Genomic DNA, 21,570 nt, shown 5'->3' with positions numbered 1-21,570 from the left:
TTTTGGAGTTGGGGAAGTGGAATGGGCAGATTTATTTAATAGAAACAAATGCAAAATGATTAAGATAACTTACTTCTTTATACACCTAAAAGAAAGTGATAGTGAGAAACAGTGACTAATGAATGCTAGCTAGAAGCTTAGGTTCCTCTCAACCAGGTGGAGTGATTCTGCACAAGTTCTCATCCTGGGTATACTTATGCAAAGAGAAGAAGGGAACTACTGATAATCTAGAGAAAGAGCATTCCAGGTAAAAGGAACAGCAATGCAAGGACCTTGAGTCAGGAAAATATTTGGAATGTTGATGTGACTGAAGATAGCTACCATATATGGGATTTTGTGAATGATAAGGAGAGCAGAATGAAATAGATTGAAAAGGTACACAGAATTCAGATTATGCAGAGATTTGTAGGCCATGGCTTCAAAAAAAGTTTAATGAATTTCACCGGAAGATGATTTATACATTTAAATAACAACCGACAGCTGAAGTGGAGAATGGGGCTGGGAAGCAAGACTGAAATTAAGGAGACTGTTGGAGGAGAACATGACTGCTGGTTGACCTGTGAACTGGATCTGGTCACTCCCTTCCCTGTCCTTGAAAAGTATGTTGTGCCCACTGGCCTGTTTCATAGACATAGTCTGAGAGAGTAATGGATGTTGAGACCATCTGGACTGAATGTATGACTGAACCCCATTAAGGCCTCTGTGAAAAAGTTGTGATTCTGGCAGGCAAGTGTGGAGATCTACTCATCTTGCAGCCATCCAAGACAGCCTCATAATGTAAGTTCCCTTGCTTATTAAACCTGCCACCTACCAATCTGGAGGGACCTGCCTTTTTTCTTCAGTCTTTCCTTGCCCTCTAGGTATGGGTGCCAGTTTCAGATTTTACCCGGGGAACTCCCCTGATGGTGACCCAAAAGAGACCAACTGTAAGGCTATTGTGATTTGGCTAGATGAATAGTATTTGGTGGGTATAGCCCTTGAAGGGCTAAGAAGTGGTCAGTTTTGGAATATGTTTTGGTGATATGATTGCTGATGAATTGGATTTCAGGTGAGAACATAAGAAAATAATTTAGAATGACTCTTACGTTACTGGCGAAAAGCCACTGAATAAATGGTGTGTAGTTTATTGCGAGGGGTACATCGTGGAGGAAGAGATTGAGGTGGTGGGGTGAGATTGGAGAACTCAGTGTTCAGAATGGGTTTATGTTGTTTGAGACCCCAATAAGCATCCAACTGGAGATATTGACTAGGCCATATCTGGAGAATAGAAAGATGGTTTTGCAAACCATCAGCCTATAGAGTTGGAACTCATTAAAGTTACCTAAAAAAAAATATATATATATATATATATATATATATATATATACATGTGTGTGTATATATATATATATATACATATATATATAAAAATATACATATATATGCCTGAAAAAATATATATAAATGGAGAAAAAAATAGAATTTAAATTAGACATTTTGGTGAACTGAAGCATTTAGAAATTTGAGGGAAGAATATTAGCCAGAATTCGCATTTTGATAAGCTGGCCAGAACATGTTACTTTTCAATTCAAACCCTGCAGTGGCCTCCCTCTACACTCAGGAAGAATTTACGGTCCTTCGGGTGAAGGACCAGGCCCCTGGTTCTCTCTTTAATTCTTTTCCTTGCTCATTCTGTTCCAGGTCCACTGGCCATCTTGTTTTTCCTTGAATGCCCAAGTATATTCTTGTTTCAGAAACTTTGTTTTTGCTTTTCCTCCAGCCTGGAATGTTTTTATACCAAATATTCACATGGTTCTTTTTCTTACATTATTTAAATCTCTACTAAATTGTCGCTTCCTGAGAGGCCTTTGCAATAATGACTTTCTTTTTCTATGAAACATGCTTTCAGGCCCTTACTAGATGATGAGAGCTAGCTTTTTAAGCATATTCAAGCTAAACTATTAATGACTGATGTTTTGTAAATGAATTATGTTTCCATTTGCATTTCCAGTAAGGGCTTATAGAATCTTAGACTTTAAGAGACAATGCCTGAATTAGGTCTGATGACAGTATCTTCAGCACTCATTAAGTTATATTAGGTGTGATTGTTTGCATGCAAAACTGGCTCTTGTTTCGAATTCAGTATTTAATAATGATTTTGAATGATAGTATTACATTATATTTAATACTATTATCTAGTATCTAATAATGCTATATTATATTTAATATTATTTAATAATAAGTAGTACTAAGTTTTCTAGTTATTTGGCCTGTCAACTGTCTTACCATGACTACCAGCAGAGAGAATATTTAACTTACTTTCTGTAAGCTTACACTTCTCGCTTCTTTGCTAATGAGAACAAACATAAAGTGATATGCCCCCAAAAGGTAAATATTTTCCATAGGTTTATCTCTGAATAGTATAGCTTTATTTTGTAGTCTCTATATAGCATGGTTTTCAATTAGTTAAATATATATATTGTGAATAATTTTAAAAAATTGGTTAATTTAGCTCAATGGCCATCCCTCATTGTTGAAAGCTTAATTTTCATTCAGTGGCTTAACTGCTTTCATTTGGACTCTTAACAAACAAAAACTATCTTTAAAATCAACATTTGTGCTGAGATAAAAGAAATACATTCAACTTTAGAGTATAATTTTGAAACTGTATTTGTAATTTAAACATTGATGTCTAAATTTAGAAATTTTATTAATCTCTTGGAGGTAGATTAGCATTTTTGAATTATAGATGGATCTATCCATTAAATAGACAAATCCCTGCCTTAAAAAAGTTGTATTATTATGTTAAAATGTGACAAATTGTTTCTACTAAAATATTGAATCCAATTGTTTCATGTTGAGTTTGCCTTATTTTCAAAATAGCATATAGATGTGCTAACAACCTTAAAGAAAGTAGAAGTCATTATTGGGGAATGGAAGTACCATATTTGATTATTATAAATGATTGCCATATTAGCATAATATAACTAAGTCACACCTCAGTCTTTATAGTTGATGTGATTAGTATGAATTAAATAGAGAGGTAGTCAGCAATATTAGCAGGGAATACCAGCAATAAAATAGATAATGCCAACAATAAAATTTCACAGGTAATATAAGCTTTCCTCATTAATTTTTTCTGCAATGGATAAATATTGTAAAAGCAAAATATTTTGTATTACTTTATCTTGCTCTTTGTGGCTTAGCATGAATATGCTTATTATGAGTTAAATGATCACAAAATGGGTACGAGCAATAAATGGAGGCAAATAGTCTATCTTATCAACAAATAGAATGATTAACTACTGAACAGTTGACTGCACCCAATTACTGTGCTGTGTTAAAACTTAGCTATCATAAATCAGTTTAATGTCTTTTCATCTAAATTATCTATTAATTAGAGATATTATATTTTCAGATGTTCCTTGATCACATCATAAAATAGGAAAGCCATTTACAGACTATCTTTATAAACTTTTAGGAGAAAGATGCCACGCTATTGAATGCTTATGAAATTGTTTATGATGATGCTGATGATCAACTACAGTTGACTGGCTTTGTGATAGTGTAGAAATCAGAAATTTCACTTACCATGAAGGCCTCCTGGTTCACTATACCATTGTTTTAAAAATGTCATTCTTTTACATATGTATGTTTATATGTATACTACTTAACATGTAAGATAAGTTAGTGTATAAGGCACTTTAGGATTTTATAATGACACTTAATATGAGTATTTGAATTGGCTATGAGTGTAAAGGGGATATAAAAATATTTTATTCAGGTAATTATAGTATCTGCAGTACTGGAATCTAGTAGTCAGGGATAAGTTTTAAGTACATAGTAATATCCTTTTAACCCCAGGGAGGTAGGGAGGAGAAGAGAAGCATATATTTATTAGATGCTTACCATGTTCAAGCATCTTTTCTAAGGGCTTTGCATAAATTATCTGCATATATAATCTTGTTAAGTACCTTGCATATAATATCTTATTTAATCCTCCCAATAATTTAATACATAGGCATTATTCATTATCTCTATTCTATAAGTCAGGATATCGAGACATAGAGTCATTATTAGTAAATGATTCAGCCAGGATATAAACACAAACAGTATAGACATTCATATTTCTCACTCTTAAGGAATATGTTATACTGTTTTGCTAAATAAATAAATAAATAAATGTAAAAGATCTTTTATAAAGGATGTATCAGAATTTATACTGTTACCTAGCAAGCAAGCAAATAAACCAACAAAACAAGTTCATTTATTGCAAAGTAAGTTACCTTATTAATATGTGTGGAATTATTAAAGTACATAGCATTAATGTAATTTTTATGAATATAGATAAGTAGCTAGCTACAATATAATATGAAATGTAGTAGAGGAATTGATAGTAAAAATTGGTATGAAAAAATAATGAAGTAATAAGTTTGAAGGAATTAGAATATTTTGCTCATGCATGCAATTAAAGGAGACGCTCTTCTGAATGTTAAAAAGAAAAAGAAGAGAAATACAGTTGACCCTTGAACAACATGGGGTTTAAGGGTCCCAACCTCCACAACAGTCAAAAATCTGTGTATAATTTTTGACTCCCCCAAAGCTTAACTGCTAATAGCCTACTGTTGACCAGAAGCCTTACTGATAACATAATCAATTAATACCCATTTTGTATGTTATACGTATTATATACCCTAATCTTACAATCAAGTAAGCTATAGAAAAGAATATATTAAGAAAATCATAAGGAAGAGAAAATGAATTATAGTACTATACTGTATACACTGAAAAAAAAAATCCACATATAAGTGCAACCGCACAGTTTAAACTATCATGTTGTTCAAGAGTCAACTGTATATTTGTATAATAATCAGCTAGACTCTGATAGTATAGTAGTGTTTCCTTGGATTTTTGTCTGCATTGTATTAGTAATAAAACTAGATTTAAGTAGTTATAGGAGTAATCCAAAGACTCCTTCTGATGTGCTGATAACTTTTTAACTACCTATGTAACACAAAACTCACTGTTATATTGCTTTGTGTGCTATGCTTTTGCTTTTTTCTTGTTTACTTTACTTTGCACTGCTAGATATTTCAGATTGAATACCAGCATATTGTATTCAGGGCGATATTGGGATATATTCAGGGTAATATTGGTAGAATGTATCCTATATACTAACAACATGGTATTTATGTATGTTTAAATAGATTTCAAAACCAAGTTCTATCTGTGTATTATTTAGATTATAAAATAATAATTAAATTTGGCAAATATTTATTGATCTCTTGGTCATTTGAGGGAAAGCACAATAGTTAATATGGCTGAATAAATGGAAGCATTTCTCAATTGCCAGACACCGTGAACTAGATTTGGTCTATGTGTGTGTTAAAGCTGTGGAAACATGCCTGGATTTATTACTGGAAGTTCTATTTTAATGTAATTCTAATGACTCATCAACTGGAACACAACACCATAGTAAGAAACAGTAAAGCAGTTTGTGTTAAAGGTAATTTTTATTTCTATCTAACTACAGACCAAAATATCTAAAAATAGCCATTAAAGGACACATGTATTCTGTTACCGTATTGTGTAAAATGCATAGAAAATGTGAAGCATTGAGATGAGTAAAAAATAAAGATTCAGTAGAAATTTCCAGCGCAAGGAGTAGTTAGTTGACAAACACTATATGCTGATTTTTTCACTGTGAATAGTAAATGTGTTGCTTGATAAGGAGTACGGAAGCACAGACAGATTAAAGGAACTACAAAAATGCTATAAATATTTAGGGGCAAAATGTGCAATAGCTATAGAGATAGTGTGTATAGATGCATGCCATAGCTTTTTGGTATACATTTTATTTTATTATTTTAATTTCCTTTTTGTTCATCACTGATGATATTTGTGTGTTCTCCGTTTGCTAATATGTCATCTCTAATATGGATATGCTCAGTACTTCAGTTCTGTTTTCTTGAGTAATGACAGCACAGAACAGCTTTTGGTGAGACTTGGCCATATCCATTTAACATGTAGTATGCACAGCTATCTATCAGTATTAATATTTTTTAGAAAAGAGTTCCAGAATCCCCCATGCTTTGCACTGCTAACGCAGAACAATGATCTATTCCAAATCTTTAGTATTCAGCACTTTCTGCCATGAGACTTAGAGAAATTTAGGTTTTTTGTTTTTTTTTTAACCCATAAACGTATCTGTATAGTCTCTTTTGAAATTGGGAAAGACATGTTGCTACTAAGGATATTTAATTTAAATATGTCCAGGCTGTACCTTAAGTACTTTGTAATTACTCAGAACCAAAATTTAAAATGATTTGCACTTTCATGAAGGTGTTGTAACTGAACTAATGTGAATTTGCTCCTTGGTGAGTCACCAAGGTGGAGATACACCAGATGGAGTTGTCACACAAAGGAATCAATTTGCAACAAATAAGGAGATTATGGGGAATAACTTCCAAAGCCCTGACTCTCCGAGCAAGAGTGGATGGATTCTTTTATTTAGGGTTAGGATGAATATTTAGAAAGGGGAACCCTGTCATCATATGTAGATGTGGGCATAAGGTTGCATGTGCACCTTAAAACATGCCTATACCTATATTGTATGTTATGTTAATGAGGCTTTTGTTCCTCCTTGGACAGATAATTTAGCATTATATTGAAGTAGAAATAACTGTCCTTCACTCCATAGTCCATCTGCGCAGGTATGAGTCTGTGGTTGAGCTCAAACTGATCTGGGTGGTCTGGGCCTCTAGAACTCTTTGCCAAGCCAGTCGTTATAGCTTAAGGGGTAGTTTCAGTTTCCATCATGGGATGCTGTGCCTGTTGGGCCTTTTGCCTGAGTTAAGTAATAGATAAACTGGAAAGAACTTAAGGAAAAATGTGGGACAAAGGTCTTTGGGTACAGACAGGTGAGCAATACAGGTCATGGCTTGGGTTTAGCTGGTGATGATGTCATTCTGGAAGCCACCAAATTTCAGATCCAGAGTATTTTCTGTCCCTCCCTTCTTGTCCCCACTGTCCCCCTCCCCATCCTCATCATGTGCAAGGATAGTTTACACCAAATCCTGTCACTTTGCTCCGCACTGTTTCCTACCACTTGCTACAACTTCAGTTTGGGTCTTAACACTTGGCTTCTTATTAACTGCTATAGCCTGATTGATCCAGATTGCAGATTTTACCTCATTCGTCAGTCCATTCTTCACACTGGTACCCAAGTAATCTGAGTGTACTGTTCTAATGGTGCCCCTGCATTGCTAAAAGACTTCCAGTTGCTTCTAAGACAACTTCCTTGTTTGTTTGTTTTTGACCGGCCAACTGGACCTTCTACAGTCTGACTTGGCTCTTCATCTTCAATTCTCCCCTTTACTTGAAGCCCATTCTTTTCTTATTACATTCTTGCCTGTAACTCTGATCTGTTCTCTAGGATTATGTAAGGGAGGAAAAATAATGCTCCCTCTACCCTTCTTATTAGCCTTTGTAATAAAAAAGACGATTAATAGGAGAAAAACAAATGAAAGTTTAATAACATGGTATACCTCCTGTATACATGGGAGATACTAAGGAAAATGGAGTAACTCCCTGAAATGGTCCAAGCCTTATACCATCTCTAACTAAAGACAAAAAATGTTGGTGAGTGGGGAAGCAGTTATGGGAGGTTTTCAGGCAAAGCATTTTAAAGAGGGCATAGTTTATGCAGATTTAAGTCTCCGCCTTCTCCACTGAGAAGAGATTTAGTAACCCCCTTCATCCTAGTACAGTGAGGAAGACAGCCTTAGAAATGGAAATTTTTCTTATAAATGTAAATGTCTCCTGCAAAAGGCTAACTTCTAACCTGGTTTTCTGAGCTTCCCCTATGTCTGCTATTTCTTAAAAATAATTAGCCCAAAATAATCCTTATGCCAGTGCACCCAGGTGGTTCGGTCGGCTAAGCATTGGACTGTTGATTTTGGCTCAGGACATGATCTCACAGTTGGTAGGATCGAGCCCTGTCAGGCTCTGCACTGACAACATGGAGGCTGCTTGGGATTCTCTCTCTCCCTCTCTCTCTCTCTCTGCCCCTTCCTTGATAGCACTTTCTCTCAAAGTAAATACATAAACATTAAAAAAATAATAATCCTTATGGCAAAAAGATATTTTTGGGTAGCCAATTCTCTTCTCCTTTAACTGGAATTGTAACTGTACTCAAGGAGTTCACTGCCTGGAGTGCATTAAATTGAACACAATCGAAGGAAGTGTTGAAAGCAAAGAACTTTTTTTTACTTTTCACAAGGAGCTGGAGGCAGCTCTCAAAGCACTGTCTGTCCCTGAAGTTAATATAGGAAGCTTTTATCCAGTGTATTAGGGGGTGGGATCAGGGAGCTTGCATATGCATTACATATACATTAAGGAGTTATACATATTCTATTATTTAGGCACTTGGGTTCAATTCCGTATGCCTAGAATGTCACCATGCTAGTACATGCACCTTTGTTCAAACACCAGGTGGAAAAATAGGCGGAAAAATCTCATTTATAGGAGGGGATCCTAGTTTTATAAAGAGCTAAAGGTAACTAACTGCAGGACAACTTAGGCGAGGGGTGGGGGTGGGGGAACTTCTGCAGGTCCTCAACTCCAGAATGGCTCAAACTGACTCAGCTGGTTCCTGTAAGGGTCTGTAAGGGGTTATCAGGTGAAAGAAGCACCTACCAAGGGACTAACAGGTGAAACACCTTACTGGGTGTCTGTTGGTTGGGAACTGCTGGTTTTTGCAAAGCAAAACACACTCCTTCCCTGCTTTTGTCCTTTCCCCCTGCTCCCTTCTCCTGATAACTTTCAGCCCTTTGATCTGAGTAACTTCCCATTGTATCCTAGCTAACAGAATATCCAACTCTCTTCTCTCCATGATCTGATTTCTACTTGGCTCTCAAGGCTTACTGCCTTTGGGAAATTTTACCCTGACTATCCTAGTCTCCAGCATGGACTTCCTTCATCAGACTTAGAACACTCTCTCCTTTTACTTTTTAGAACTGAATACATAGCTTTTACTTGCCAGGCATTTAAAATTTTTACTTATTAAAAACTTTGAATATTTTGTTTCTTCATTCCTGTCCATCCTTCTTAGGGCTTCCCATGGGCCAGTTCTCTGTACAATTTAGGGAGATCTTCCACCTTCTCTTTTAGGACAGATTGAAATCCTATACAAGCTAAACTAGAGTGTGTGTCTCTCTCTGAAATACTTCCATATTTTCTTGATTCAACACGCCCAGATGATGTTGGAACTCTTATTTTATTGGCATGTGAAATTGCATTGTGTTTATGATATTTAAATTCTTAGGCAGCATATTAATCTGGAATCAGAACATCTGGGTTAGTCTGCTATTTCTGACTGCTCAGACCATGAAAGAAATCAACCTCCTGTATGATTAGGATTTTCTTTATATGTGAAACAAAGATTAATAACAGATCTTTCATTGTGCAAGGTTATTCTGAGTCTTGAAAATAAGTATAAGATTGTACTTGAAATAAGGTACATCTAGTTTGTACATTAATGAACTTTACCATGTATTACACTTAACCTATTTTTAGGTATGTAACATATGCTGATATTAACTCATGTAATATTAACTCGTTCCTCCTCAAAACAACTCTGTGAGGGGAACTAGTACAGGTTAGCAATGAGGAAACTGGAGAGCTTAATTAATTGCCCAGTCCCAGGTAATGAGTGTCAGTAGTGGAACAGACACCTGGCTGTGTGGCTTGGGACCCCATCTGTAGCCACCTCACATAGCCTGTGTGTAGGTAACGCTGAGTATTGTTAACCACCTCTGCTCTGTGTTTTCACAGTCTACCTCCTCAGCCCAAAGCTTACTAGTTTCAGAGATATCCAAAAGCCAACTGTGAATTCAAATCCTGGAACTTCTTTCCACTGTTGTTGTAACTTCAAGAAGAAAAAGAAAGTAAAAGCAGTTTCCGCTTACTTGCATTAACAAGCTAGCTGCGATAAAAGGACAAAAGGCTTTGCCAGTTTGCAGGAAAATCACATGCTAAAATTCATGCTTGTTGAGCTCATTTTATTCATTATTGGGATTCGGGGAATTCAGTATTTCAGCAATGAAACCAATACAGATATGATGTACAAAATATGTAGTGTAAAGACAGCTTGAGAACTTATGAGCTTTAATCCTTTTATCTATTTTAGGACTTTCTGGGACAAGTGTTTTGTACATTGGGGGAGATTGTTGGTTCTCAGGGAAGTCGCCTGGAAAAGCCAATAGTGTAAGTATTTTTTAATGCAGACAATGAAATGTTAACTCTTCAGTTTTTATTTTGGTAGTTTGGCATTGGTAAATATGTGGTTGTAGACCAAAAGTGGGTTTAAAAATCTTCCTGAGTTTTTTCTTCTAACAAAATAGTTCTGACATGTTTGTAAAGAATCATTTATATTTTAGCTATCATATGCCCTGCTGCAAAATGTTCACAAAATGAAAGGAGACTTAAAAAAGCAAATGTATTGTTTTCTGTTTGGTTATAGTATTAATTCTTCTGTTTTTAAGAATTAAACATTTTGAAAAAGATATTTTCCTCCTTTAGGCTGGGGACTATATGTAGCACCATTCTTCATACCATATATTTAATAAATGCATTTATACTGATTGAGATTGTAATAATAATTTTTACTACAAAATTGGGTCTGTGAAAAAGAAAGTAAGTGTATAAAGATTAAGAGAAGATGGTATCTCAGAATTATGTATTCTTCCTTCACTTTCAGTCACTGGGATCATATTTCATTTTCAATTTCAGATCAATTGCATGGGATGATACTATTTTTCTCCAGTTCCAAATAAGACAGCAAACTAACTCCAGATATTTCTCCTAAATCTTCCCCCTTACTATCCTCCTTCTTCCTACCCTCACCCAATCTCAATTATTTGGATTCATTTAACTGTTCATAAAAAATCAGATGATTTAGTAAGAATACGGAGAAAATTGCAGAACTAACCACAATATCAAAAGGTTTGGGAAATTTGGAAGTCAGATTCTTTTAAGAATCTCAAACTCATAAAATAAATTTGTCAAAACTTTCCAAAATTATTCACCTTTGACATCTTCAATGTCCAAGGGCATCATTCTCACATTATCTGTATAAAATTGAACTTTATGTTTAGTGTATTCTTTTCAGGTTAATAAGAAATCTATGAATTCTCACTTCTCACTTATTAACTTATTACATAGTGCCAGTGTGAAGACTTTTGCATATCAACTACCTTTTTTAACATTCTTTCATGTATAATTTTTTTTATCTTTGTAGGATTTGTAAGCTTATAATTCAAGTATGTTTATGCTCACTTTAATATGTCAGTAAAAAGTAATCTGTAAGGCAAATGCAGATAATTTTATTAAGTATATATAATTGTTACTGTATTGTTGAGTCTAATGATTTAGGCCCATGAAAATTCTTGGAAGGTCACTGAATCACCCTTTTTACTGAAAAACGAATCAATAACATACACAATGCTATCTCAGAGGTGCCTTTAATATTCTTTGAGAGAAAACAAAAGCAATTAAAGTAGAGAATTTTTATTTCAGTGTAACAGAATAGAGATTTTTATAGAACTTGCACTCATATTTTTAAATTGATCATTTTACTGGTTATTTTTATCTGGTGTTATTTTCTCCATAAAAGGAAAATATAACTCTACTTTCATAAGACTATTAAATTACTTAAAATTCTTCCCAATAGAAAATTGTTTTTATGTTGGTCTTGAAACATGTTAAAAAGTTGATATTTTATTGGTTGGGGCATGTGGTAAATAGAATATAGTGTGAAATGTGGCCCTTGTTCAGGTCATTCGACAATTTCCATTAGACAAGACCAACAAAAACACAATTGGGTTAAGGGGTGAAGATGTCTAGAGTAATGATTATGCAAATGTTGAGAGTATTTTCTGGCAGTTGCGTCATGATTATCTTATGTAATCAGAAAAGATGAGATGCCCTTTAGATTTTTCCTAGCTCCTGCTGAGGTTGGAGTAGCATAAGTGAGACAAAGCCTTGGAAACCTGTTCAGGCAACATGAAGCCATTGTAACCACCTGCTTTGCTTCATCTATAGGGTATTTTGTAATTTAGACAAGTTTATTGAAAGTGTTGATATTATATCTATCTTACTGACCAAGGTAGAATTCATTCAATGTTGTAAAGTATATGTAGCTAATCTTTTATTCAACCTTGGACCTTACTAGGCAGTCTTCTCAGGCAAATAAGTATTAAGAAAAGGGTTACTGAGAGAAGATGCATCTTCTGTTCAAATGGCAATTTACTCCCTTACCTCAACATCAAATGAAAAGCAATGAAAATCATTTATCCTTTTTGTTTAAAAGTGTAGTTGGGTTGAGGAAGAGAGTGAAATGTTATTTTCATGGAAGTTTTATCTGCCCATAATGTCGAAGTAGCCCTTAAAATTAGCAGGTCCACTAGATGGATGCTTTCAGATTCCACCCTCATCCCTGATCACCTTTAGTCACTGCCATGTATTTTTTTTTCCTGTACATGGTTTTTCAAATCAATCGAATGGAGAGATGGGAAGGTTGGAAGGTATGTGATACTTCAGTGGAGGAGAGAATGGTTTTGGAAGAAAGGATAGAGCCAGGGAGAATATTGGAGATGATGTGAGGTCAGGGAAGTGTTTTCTCACAGGAAACTCAATGACAACCATAACTTCTAAAGCAGGATACCATGTTTTATCACATAATACATAAACATAGTGGAATATCTTAAAGCATGGCAGAAACAATAAACTTTGCATTGGGAAATAATACGTATCTCACATGTAGCTCTTACATCCATTGCTCACAGTCCCCTCTGTCTCCTCCTGCCCTGCCCTCACCCCCACCCCCACCCCCATAGAGTGAACCTGCCCTGGTCAGGGCTTAGCTATCCAGTCAAAGATAACATTGTAAAATGGTCACTAAATATCCCATTGTTTTTCCATGGTTGATTCATCGTGGCTGGAGATAAAAATAGAATTTGTATACTCTCCTGTTGTAGCCATTACTTTTGCCTATCTTGTTAGGGAGTTGGAGGATTTTCCCTGTCTGGAAGGGTATAGGCTTTGGATTTGTAGCACAGGACACCTCCGGAGGCAGATTATCCACCTGCAATTAACAAAATTGACTCATCCTGAATTTAGAAAGTCTCCCTGTGTCTCAAATGTTATTTATCTTAAATAGCATTATCCAAGTGATTTAGGGCTTATTCACCAATTTGTTTTAGATTAGAGATTTATTTTCCAGTTAGTTTTCCTTTTAAATTCTAAGTTACTCCAAAGATTCTATTGTTTTCTTCCCTTTAAAGCCTTCCCTTTAAATGGCCTAGTTTAAATTATTTTCTGTTAAGGCATGAAAAATAATTTCTTTTGGCTTTTGAATTGCGCTTGTGTTATAATATCTCCTCAGTGTTGGGCTTTTAAAAATGATGATAACTATAAAATTTGGAGATTTAAAGCAGATATACTAGAGCTTTAAATTGTTTGTTACTCATCAAGCCTTTGAAAAACTAAGTTATATTTATTACAAAGGAAAAATGGATTTCTAGTGTATAGCCTCATGCTCTATTAAATACAGAATGTGAATTTAATGTTTATTTATTTTTGAAGTTTATTTTTATTTTTTGAAAGACAAAGAGAGAGACAGAGTATGAGCAGGGGAGGGGCAGAGAGAGAGGGAGACACAGAATCCGAAGCAGGCTCCAGGCCAGGCTGTCAGCACAGAGCTGGGTACAGGGCTTGAACCCACAAACCATAAGATCATGACCTGAGCCGAAGTCAGACGCTTAGCCAACTGAGCCACCCAGGCACCCCCAGAATGTGAATTTAAAATCACTTCTTATTTTCTGTGCTTCAGTTATTGTTGTCGCTTTTATTGTGAGATTCTCTTGTTTATGAGAATAAGAATTAATTTTTAAGGAGTGCCTGGGTGGCTCAGTCGGTTAAGCATCTGGCTTTTGGTTTCACCTCAGGTCATGATCTCACAGTTCGTGGTATCAAGCCTACATAAGGCTCAGCACTGACAGCATCGAGCCTGCTTAGGATTCTCTCTCTCCCTCTCTCTCTGCCCCTCCCCTACTTTTGCTGTCTCTCTCTTAAGGTAAATAAACTTTAAAAAATTATTTTTTAATATTTTGTAGGAACTTAGGTTAATTTTTTTTGAAATTGATGCTCAAGAATTTTTAATTTACTTTTTACTGTCAGCTCACGATTTTCACAATTTCCAATAATCTGTTCTGTTGAATTCAAGTTTTGAGCAAATTTGGATTCAAGTTTTGAGCAAACACATTTCTCATATCTTAATTCCATCTAACATTTTGGTCTTTTCCCTGAGCCCTCCTAAAATGACTCTTGTGCTACTTAATTTGTCTGCAGCACTTACTGTGTCTTCCTATGACTCATTGGCTCCTCGCTTTAGATCGTCCCATTATTATTTACCATTATACCCACTCGGCAGTGTGTTTTCTCATGCTGTGAGATTGTATCCAATTTTCTGCGTGATGCTGTCAGAGAGTTTTACTTCTTCTATCTTTAGGGAGCTCAGTGATGGATTCAGCAAAGCCTTCCAAAATGCTAGAATCAGCACCAGTTTAAGAAAGATTGCCATTCTCTTCTCTGGGATGAAAGCATTTATTATATTCATCAAGTAATAGACCTGTTTGTTCCTGTTACGCTCATCCAGGCATGACTGGTTCTGTATAAAAGGATGGAGTGAGGAGGCAGGGACTGGTTGTGATTAGAAGGAAGATTCTTACCCTGGAGAGGAGAGGGAACTCCATGGGTAATTGAACCGGCAACTGTTTTGGCTAAGGGAAAAGATTATGTTCTTTGTAGGGTGGCTGTAGCAGCTTGTGATCTAGGCAATCAGGAGTGGGTAGAGGATAAAGAGAGGGATCTAAGAGTGATTAGTGAACAGTACAGTGAGAAGAGTACAGGGACAGGGGCTCAAAGGCAGGTGATAATTGGAAGACCGGCTTGCAGCTGATGGATGGACACTGGGATACCAACTCTGATAAAGGGTTTAAGGACAGAGCACATTGGGTGCTGAAGTTCAACAGGAGAAATGTGGAGAGAGGAACAGAGCAGAAGGGAAGCTGGGGAATAATGTAGAAGTCGAGGGCTTGTGAGGGACTTGAGGCAAGAACCTTAAAGGCTTGCCTTAAAGATCTGGTTCAAGTGTGGCCTGATTCTGAAAGCTATTTTGTAGCTGTGGGTGCATGTAGATGAAGTCAGTGTGAGAGGAATAGGAGGAGGAAGAATGGGAGAATGATTAGTCTTGAAGGTGAGAAACATGCAAACTTAACGATGAAGCAGAGTTTGTCTTTATTGTGCAACGTTTTGTATGTGAAAATATAGTCGGCTTTGGGGGAAATTTTGACCTTCAAAGTCATCTTGACTTTAGTAACTTCCTTGCAGAGTAGATTGATATTGTTATACTCCCTGTTTATTTATTTATTTATTTATTTTTATTTATTTTTGTTTCTTATTGGAAAGAGCACTGGGCTGGAAATCAGAATATGATGTTTTTAGCACCATGCCTGGTACTAACTCACATGTTACATTACAAAATTTGTACATCTATATTATATTTCCATACCTGTGGGTTACATTTGTAGTATGGAAACTTTAGTCTAGAGATAAATAAGTAACCGCTGTAACAGAGTTGATAGGACATGGGCTTTGGGGGCAGTCAAATCTGGGATCATAATTTATTGGGTGTATAATTTGAACAAATTGCTTGAAATTCCTGAGCTCCAGTTTCCTCATCTGAAACATATGAATAAAACACTTTTAAGAGAGCTATTAAAGAAATAACAATACTTTATACAATATTTTTGTCATGGAGGACACTGGAATTTAATAAACACCCCAATTGCAGCTATTATTAATGTTGTTATTAAATATAGCTAACGTCTTTTAGGAAAGACCTTAAATGCAATCACCTAATAAGCTCAGCTTTCCATGTCTCCTTCCCTCTCTTCTTTCCGTCCTTTCCTTTTTTCCTTCCTGCCTTTCTGTCTTTTTGTCTTTCAGTATTTGTTTCCTTAGAGAAGCATTTCGCTAGGAATTCAGTAAGATTAGATAAAGGACAATTTTGAGCCAAAGTATATTACATATATATAAATTGTTAAGTGTTGACCAAATATAAATATTAAACATTATTTTGTCTATTCTCAGTTTCTGCTTGTCATTAGTTTGGGTTTTATAAGATAGTGGGTTTTTGTTTTTTGTTTTTTTTTTTCTGGAAATGTCCTGGATTTTTAGACCATTGCCCAGGTTCATATGTAATTGCAAAATGTAATCTAAAGGACAATATCAATTAAATTCTTTTTCTCTTATTTGCAAAGATCACATTGATGTGTGTACATATTTATAATTTTCATATGATTCCAACACATTAAAAATTGAACCACTGATTGCATCTTAGAGAGATGTTAGGTGCTTCACTGATCTAGCATAAAGCATTTATCTACCTTTGGGAGAGTTTATATGAAAAATTGTGTGTTCTCTAAAGACTAAAAGTAGAGAGAATCTTAGTACATTTCCTTATGTATCTTGCACCAGATTATGAGTCTTCCATATAACAGAAACTTAGTAAATGTTCAACTGGCCCACTTTTTTAACATTCATTTGTGGATCTGAGCTCATGCTCTGGAAAAATCTGCAGAGATGTATTTATTTAACCTGAAAGAGTGACTGTATACAGTTGTAAGCCCCCACACTTCTCTGCTCTATGCAGAAATTCCAGTTGTTCTTGGTAAAGGCATATAAATTAGGAACTGTTCTGATTAGATAGGCTTGCAAAGAATATGGCCAGTCATGAAAGATATGGATAAGATAAATACATTTTTCTGAAAATAGTCCTTAATATCATCATCAGAGGCAAGCCCTAGATTGGTTGATCTGCTTTTCTGATTTGGATGTTATTTCCCTGTTCTTATGAAGCTTATGTACAAGTAACTCCTTTAGGCATCCAAAATTGAGAAAGAAAATAAAATGCAAAATTATTTTATCTAAGTGCTTATTATTTAGACTGTATTTATTGACTCGATTTGTTTACTTTTCTATCAGATACCACCTGAGTTTAGTAGAGGTTCTAAGGATTCTTTTTTTTTTTTTTTTTCTTCTCTTAATTCATTTATTCAACACATCTTTACTGAGAATATATAACGGACCAGGAACTGTTAGGTACTAAGCATACAATTATGAAAACACAGTTGTTCCTGTCCTAATGGAGATAATCACCTATTCATTAAATGAGTAGTCATACAAATAAATATAATTACATATTAATATAAACCCTATGAAAATTACAGTACTGACTTAGACCAGAATATATAGGTCATTTTTAGTAATTGAATTTTTATCATAAATACAGTGGGAAAAATCATGATTTTTGTTCAGAGAGGTTCTTTCACTTCTGTGTGCAGAATGGTTATGGGTAGTTAACAGGAACAATTAGTAAGTTAATTACTGTTGAAATAATCTAGTTCAGAGTAGACAGTAATTTGGACTAAGAAGATGAGAAATAAGCCGATCAAAATATGTTTTTAATATTCATTTCACAAGGATTGATGATAGGCTGATAGTCTTGATTGAAAAGGATTTCAAGGAAGGCTTACAGATTTCCTGCACAAGTAACTGAATAGATGGATGTATCATTTTCTGACAAGGGGAAGATCATCCATGTCTGGGCTTTTCACAGTTGATCAGTGTTTTAGGAAGAGGTGAATCATTCTATCCTTGTACTGCAAGGTGTAAACATTTGCAACATTCTTCTTTGTTTGTTTATATTTGTCTAACCTCATTGAGTTGGATTAAAAACTGATAAAGCTGAAGGAAAGAACTGATAAGATGTGATCTGTGTTATTTGGAAGATGGCTTCTAAACTAAATAGTACCTTCTTGTTGAATAAACCTACTTGTTGAATAAACATTCCTCATTTCACTTAGTTTTAGTATCAGACAAGTTTCTAAAGGGTTACCCTTAGTATAGACAATGTTTAGAGATTATGTTGGGATAAAATCTTTCAGAGAAATTATAGGTTCCTCTACAATGAAATTCATTGTTTCTTTCTTCTTTCTTCCCTCTTAGGTGATGGCATAATTTGCTGATTCTGGGATTCAAGATGTAGCCCAGGGAATCGTTTTATAGTTAAGCAAACTAGTTGTAAAGAAAGACCTTTATGGGCCAACCTTAGAATAAGAATCTTGGTCTGAGCTCTAGCCCACTGATGAGATGAATGTTTGGAACTAACATTTGGGGATTGTCTCTGCTCCTGTATTTATACCCAACTGGTTTGTGTCTTCAAAGCAATTGAAAGAGAGCGGTGAATTTTTTAAAAAATAATACCAGTGGCTAACTTGATTGAATTCTTATAAGGTGTCGGTCAATATACTACCTGCTTTGCACTTAAAAGTTCTGTAACCTTTACTGCACCATTGTGAGGTAGATAGGTATTATAATCATCCCCATTCATCAGAGAAAGAAACTGAGACACGGATTCTGGAGAAAACCGTGCTTCAAATAGAAGTTGTCTGGCTTGTGACCCATGTGCTTAACTACCACATTACAATGCCTTTAACAAATGAATATATTTATATATAGCTCTGAAGGAAGTTGCATTTTTTAATTTTATTTCATTTTAGTAATGAAAAAGTATTTACTTAAAAGTCAAGAATGTCTCTGAATGACAAGACGAGCTTTCAAGATACCCATCTGGGCTTAGGTCATTTCAAGGATGAGGTTCCTTTGCACTATGTCTTACCCACACAACTCTCATGCCAGCACAGTCCAGAGTAAAAACAAAAATTCCTGAGGTAAAAATTCCCGAGGTCATCTCCAGAGCGGTTTGTTTCTTGCTTCTGTCTTGGGTCATGAAGACTTAGCTTCTGTGGGCTATACCAGGTTTCCATAGGGGATGTGCTGCACTCTTCTGTTCCCTAGGATAATTAAGAGAACAGCAATAGCCCTGGAAGTGAGGGGAAGAGTGGCTTTCCTGTGCCAGCTATTCTCATTCTAGGGTTACTGCGCCTGCTCTCTGTGGTCAACTAGGGTGACAGAACCCTTCTCTAGGGGTAACATTAAATTTTCTCAGAGCCAACACAGTCTAAATAGGAAGACTGTTGGAAGGAATTTTAAAAATAAATCCACATCTAGTTTTGGAAAGAGGTAAATAAGTGTGTGATGTGTTTTCCTGATCTTTTAGAAAATCATCATTCTGAATTCAGTGTGTTGACAAGTACATAGCACCACGTACTCATTCTTCCTGGTCGTTTCTTCCATTTGGTAATGCAGGATGATGTGCTTCCATTTCTAAAAGCAACAAGCTTTCTGCTGCTTTCTTCTCTTTCAGTGTTCAGGGAAGAGAAATTAAACATATTGTTAGGGGTTTTATTTATATTATTTTTGTTGAAGGCCTTTGTGAGTAATTATCCTTGATTGGGCCACAGTGCCATGTTAGGTACAGGCAGATTCTCGCAATGCAGTAGGCTGCTCTGAGAATGTATTCTAGTAAGTGAAAAATCTCAGTAATCTTTGCAACTCACTGTCGGCTTTGATACCAGTACTGGTTAGAGCCAGTAATCATGGAGACAGATCAATTGAATCTCAACTGTTTCCCAATTTGAGTTAATTCTGATGAAAGACTCTAAACATGGAGGGCAATTTAGTAAACTGACATTTCCAAACACATTTAGATTCCAACATATATTTTTAGTCATTTGTATAAACATATTGTGTTGTTGTTGTTGTTTTTAGTATAAATATACCACTTCTAGCTAACTGAATTGTTGGCTTCTCCCAACATTTTAAAAAAGGTTTTTACCTTCTCCTTTTCATACTATTTTTGTTTGTTTTAAGTTCCCTGTTGTCCTTTCCTAAACAGGTCTACTTAAACAATAATCAAAGGAATACACAGTAGATGTTCCTGTTCTGTTCTTATTAATTCTTCTGTTCACCATGACACATGTGGGTTCCACAGCATGCTGGAGCAAAGCCCCTGAGCAGCCTCCTAAAATTCAATCAAGCTGCTGAATGCCTTTCCTCCATCCTTTTTTTCTTTTAACAATTGTGAAAAGACTTAAAAAGAAACCATTATATCCTCTGCATTGTAGAGACCTGTTGTTGTGCCTTGTAAATGGTAAGATTCGGTAAATGTTTATTCAACTGAATTTTCCAGAATAAGAATCAAATTTATATGTTTTTCTCTTTTTTGTTAAGAACACAAAATGTCTCTCCTGCACATTATAACTTTGCACTTCAGGGCTTGGAATAGAATTTTTAGATTATAATAATGTTGCTACCTATGCATTTTACTACATCACAAATATAAAGGGTACTTGCAATAATATTAGTAACCCAATATTTCTGTACGTAGATGGACAGATCTAGTTTATCCCAGCTGAAATAATTTCTTAAAAATTTTTGACATATGTGGTATTTAAGAGCTAGGATCACATCATTCTTGTCAATAATTACTTTTAAAGAAAATTTTCATCTCCAGAGATTATGAACAGTTTACTTTGTTTTTATTACTGCAAAGCTGTGTCTCAAATCACCGATTGTGTATTCCTCATAATTCTGTACTGTGATAATAACTGCCTTGCCTTTCTTTTAATGTCAGCATTTACATTCTGACCATAAAAGAAGACCACATTTAATTTAATTGTATTTTTATTTTTTTTATTAAAAAATTTTTTTTTAATGTTTATTTTTGAGAAAGAGAGTGAGACAGAGCATTGAGCGGGGAGGGCCAGAGAGAGGGAGACACAGAATCCGAAGGAGGCTCCAGGCTCTGAGCTGTCAGCACAGAGACCGACACGGGGCTTGAACCACGAACCGTGAGAACATGACCTGAGCCGAAGTCGGCCGCTCAACTGACTGAGCCACCCAGGCGCCCCTAATTTAATTGTAATTTTAACAATTACAGGGGAGCAGATGGATTTCTTGAGCACAGTGTTTAAAAATTTCAACAAAATTTGCTATTGCCGTTTTCTGGCATTTAACATATTTTAACAATGAACGTCATATATTTTCTTTTGTGATAACTGATAGAGTAAAATCTTAGAAATGATGTCTTCATAATTTTTAGAGACAAAATGTATTGCCTGGAAAGATAAATGTATGAGATTTAAATTAAAATATTCATTCGTTTTGAAAAACTACTTGCATGCATCTTTAGTTTTGCCTTTGGAAATGACATCATTTCTTCCTGTAATTAGATTTCAAAAGAAAACTAATATATGAAAAATATGTTTCTTTTTGCTTGAACATCAGTGTTAGTTTTCAATTACTGAGCTATTTATGTGGCTTTGATTTTTTTTTCTTTGTTTAACAAGAAACATTTGGTATCTTACGTTATCATCCCCAGCTATTTACCTTCTCTGTATCTACACTTGTGTGATCTGAGCACCTCAGTGTCACAGTCCAGAATCAAATGGTCCGGTGATACCACTGAATCCTGATCTCCAGCCCGGCTTCAACCTTCTATGCTCTGTCATTCTTGTGGGTACATTTTCCTTTCTTCTTAGCAGCTTTTCCAAAAGGCTACAAATA

The 21,570-nt window shown here is 35.3% G+C and overlaps 1 protein-coding gene across 2 annotated transcripts in view; it reads left to right on the top strand.

The window, feature by feature from the left end:
• Nucleotides 1-21,570, top strand: part of CPNE8 (copine 8) — a 236,797-nt gene that overhangs the window by 73,564 nt on the left and 141,663 nt on the right. For both annotated transcript variants that reach the window (XM_045467285.1, XM_045467287.1), the window contains exon 6: nucleotides 10,169-10,245. In XM_045467285.1, the coding sequence (XP_045323241.1) occupies nucleotides 10,169-10,245 (77 nt within the window). The remainder of the gene's footprint in view (nucleotides 1-10,168; nucleotides 10,246-21,570) is intronic.

This window comes from Leopardus geoffroyi, chromosome B4 (genome assembly GCF_018350155.1).
Source record: "Leopardus geoffroyi isolate Oge1 chromosome B4, O.geoffroyi_Oge1_pat1.0, whole genome shotgun sequence".
Taxonomy (NCBI): domain Eukaryota; kingdom Metazoa; phylum Chordata; class Mammalia; order Carnivora; family Felidae; genus Leopardus; species Leopardus geoffroyi.
This window is presented reverse-complemented; position numbering and strand designations above follow the sequence as displayed.